The sequence below is a fragment of the Agrilus planipennis genome, unplaced genomic scaffold (assembly GCF_000699045.2).
Source record: "Agrilus planipennis isolate EAB-ADULT unplaced genomic scaffold, Apla_2.0 scaffold1, whole genome shotgun sequence".
Taxonomy (NCBI): domain Eukaryota; kingdom Metazoa; phylum Arthropoda; class Insecta; order Coleoptera; family Buprestidae; genus Agrilus; species Agrilus planipennis.
The window spans coordinates 4,407,931-4,410,630 of record NW_020442466.1 but is presented as its reverse complement, the minus strand read 5'-3'; the positions used below and the strand labels follow the sequence as shown (position 1 = coordinate 4,410,630).

General features: G+C 32.6%; 1 protein-coding gene across 1 annotated transcript; it reads right to left on the bottom strand.

The window, feature by feature from the left end:
* Window positions 1-774: 774 nt before the first annotated feature.
* Window positions 775-2,539, bottom strand: LOC108733100 (inactive pancreatic lipase-related protein 1-like). Its single transcript, XM_025981160.1, has 5 exons — window positions 2,368-2,539; window positions 2,022-2,270; window positions 1,659-1,850; window positions 1,317-1,491; window positions 775-956 (listed from the first exon to the last, which is right to left on the bottom strand). Exons 1-5 carry the CDS (start codon window positions 2,537-2,539, stop codon window positions 857-859), a joined length of 888 nt encoding a protein of 295 aa, XP_025836945.1. The 3' UTR covers window positions 775-856.
* Between the last annotated feature and the right edge of the window lie 161 nt (window positions 2,540-2,700).

Here is a 2,700-nt window from a genome sequence, read left to right as displayed (position 1 = left end):
TTTATCCCACTAGCCCATTGCTTCGTGAGCGAAAATAATGAAAATTACAATTTGGACCCGAATTTGTAAAAATAAAATCCCAGCAGAAATAAATTTACAAGGTATTTTAGTTGATATTACAAATTAAATTGTAATAATTAAGAAACTTGAAGTAATTTTTAAAAAAGCATTACGTAATTGAGATTATTACAAGTTACCTAATAAATTCTACTATTTCTATGGCAATTTCAGTCATTTATAATCGAAAATTGTAATTTTTTCTTTTCTCTGTGAATTAGACAAATTGGTAAGGCCTTTCGCGGCTAGTTGGTAAACCGATGATGTCCTGATTCGAGTCAGAAGTCCTTCCAGTTCCGATACTTATGTGAACCACACTGAAGAAGTTTTCCACTCGTGCGAAACGAAACATTAGATAGAAATTTCAACAAAAACTTTCTTTTTCCGAAATTTGGTTGAGCCAAAAAGTTGAAATTCGAGTAAAAAGTACAAAACAGTGCCCTAAATACGGAAACCTACACCCAAAATGCAAAATTCAGCTTTTGGAATGTGTTTGTAATATAAAGAATGCCAAGCAATAGGGCTAAAAAGGGTTTCTTCAGTTTTTTATATAGAACCTTAATAGGTTTGAAGAAAACTACCCAAAAGTGGAGATCAAGATGCATAATTTATTTAACATTTCCCAAAAATTATTTAGAAAGTTGTTGTCCCTCTCCCCTCAGCATTTTTGTAGAAAAACGACCACTATTTAATTAGGTAGGTATTCAATTTAAAATATTTATTATTTTGTTACGTGTCTTACAAAACAAAAATGTAATTACAGAGCAACAGTTTGAATTTTTCGTTAACAAAAATAATTTTAATCATAATATTCGGGCTCCTCGCTATCATTTCCGTCATGATTTCCACTCAAGGAAAACGGTGGCTTCGAATGGGTTCGAACATAGTACAAACCATCACTAAAACAATGCATTTTTTACAGTGTAGCCTATTTACTGTTACTATCAGAGCCCTAGCTAACAACAAGGTCCAAGACCCCCAGGATACACTGCTTAAATTCCAGAGAAATAAATAACGTAAATTTTAGTCAGTGGCGTAACTACATAACTTTAATGGTGCGATAGACCCCCCCCCACCCTATTTACACCTCTGGTTTTATTGTAATATATCAAAACACTAGCAAAAAAAAATTATTAATAATTATAAAGACTTTCTTCTTCAAAGTTTTTCTGCACAGCGCCCTTCTCACGTATTTTGTATCCCTGATGCTTAATCCTAGCTACGAAACAAGTAGATTATTATTAAAAAAATAACTTTACGTGTAAGTGTTTGCTTGTCCCATGTAAACATGCGATTTCTCCTTGCAATTTTCCTGGATGGCCGATTGCAAATCTGGACAGCGTTGGGATTTAAACGCCCTTTTGTTTCTAATAGATTCCGCAAAGTATTTGTAGGCCCTGCCGTGATGGCACAGCATACTCTGATCGAGTCTCCCTTTAATTAAATAAAATTTACAAGGGGCAGCCCAAAAAAAGTTGAATAATATCAAGTGATTGGCTATATATCGCCATCTGTTGTCATATACTATTAATGAGTTGTAGAGACGTAAAAAATTATAAAATATAATGCAAAATGTTTATACTTAAGTAATCCCTACGTACATATGTCATAAATACTTGGGCATCCCCTTTGAAATTTGCCGCCATTAGGGTAAAAATCGACATGGCCGATGGGCGCTAAAAGACTAAGTGCTCTAGTAAATGTGTGAATAACGTCAACGAGATCAGCATCCCCTGCATCCAAAAATTGATCCTGTCTATTGATTGTAAATCCAGGACTTGCAGGATCCAAACCTGGACACCATGTATCAGTAAAAATTCGGATTTGGACGACCTTTTTTATATACATGATTAAAGCTTTTCTTTTATTTACTTACTACCCTTTAAATATTATGAATTATTGTACTTTAAATAATACTACTACAGTATTTTCCAAAACTAATGATCCATTTTCATTTTCCCTACCTGTTATTCGTCCAACAGAATAGTCCTTTAAACTGCTAGCCCCTATTCCGGCGATATGAGCCCCCAAACTGTGCCCTATCAAATGAATATCTTTTGAATCAACCCCACACTTTACAATCAAAAATTCCAAAAATTCCCCCAACTTTTGTCCCACAGTGATCGCATTAGATCTTGCAACAACATAGAAAACATCATTCAACTTGCTCCAATCTATTCCTATCACATTGTATTCACCTGTATCTAAATAAGCTACAAAAAATTGATAGACAATGTAAACTTCATCATTATTAATGAATAAACAATATTATAATATAATAATGCAGTTTCAGTTGGTTGAAAAACGTACCATCTTTATTTAAAGTGAAGACTTCGTCCTCAATACTACTAATATAACCATGGATAATGATTTTTGTGGGGTTGCTTACATTAAACCCCGAATATTGGAAAGCTTTTCTATCACCAACAACCAATTTACTGGGAGGGTAATCCCTAAGATAATTATCGTAAACAGAATACATTTTTGTTATTCGATAGAATAAAATTTAAAAAAAAAATAATCTAAACTTTATTTTTAAATATTTTGCTATTAGTATTATGGCATATTGATGTGTTTTATTACAATTTTAGTTTTATTTATGAAACTCTGTCATTTATCATATATTTTTTTATGAAAATTTCA

What these genes read in the sequence shown, in the direction of transcription:
- LOC108733100 (XM_025981160.1), bottom strand. Translation starts at nt 2,539, where the DNA reads ATGTATTCTGTTTACGATAATTATCTTAGGGATTACCCTCCCAGTAAA. An exon ending in CTTCACTTTAAATAAAGATG is followed by an intron (nt 2,271 to 2,367) that starts GTACGTTTTTCA and finishes AATTTTTTGTAG; the next exon opens with CTTATTTAGATACAGGTGAA. An exon ending in CCCAAGTATTTATGACATAT is followed by an intron (nt 1,492 to 1,658) that starts GTACGTAGGGAT and finishes ATTTAATTAAAG; the next exon opens with GGAGACTCGATCAGAGTATG.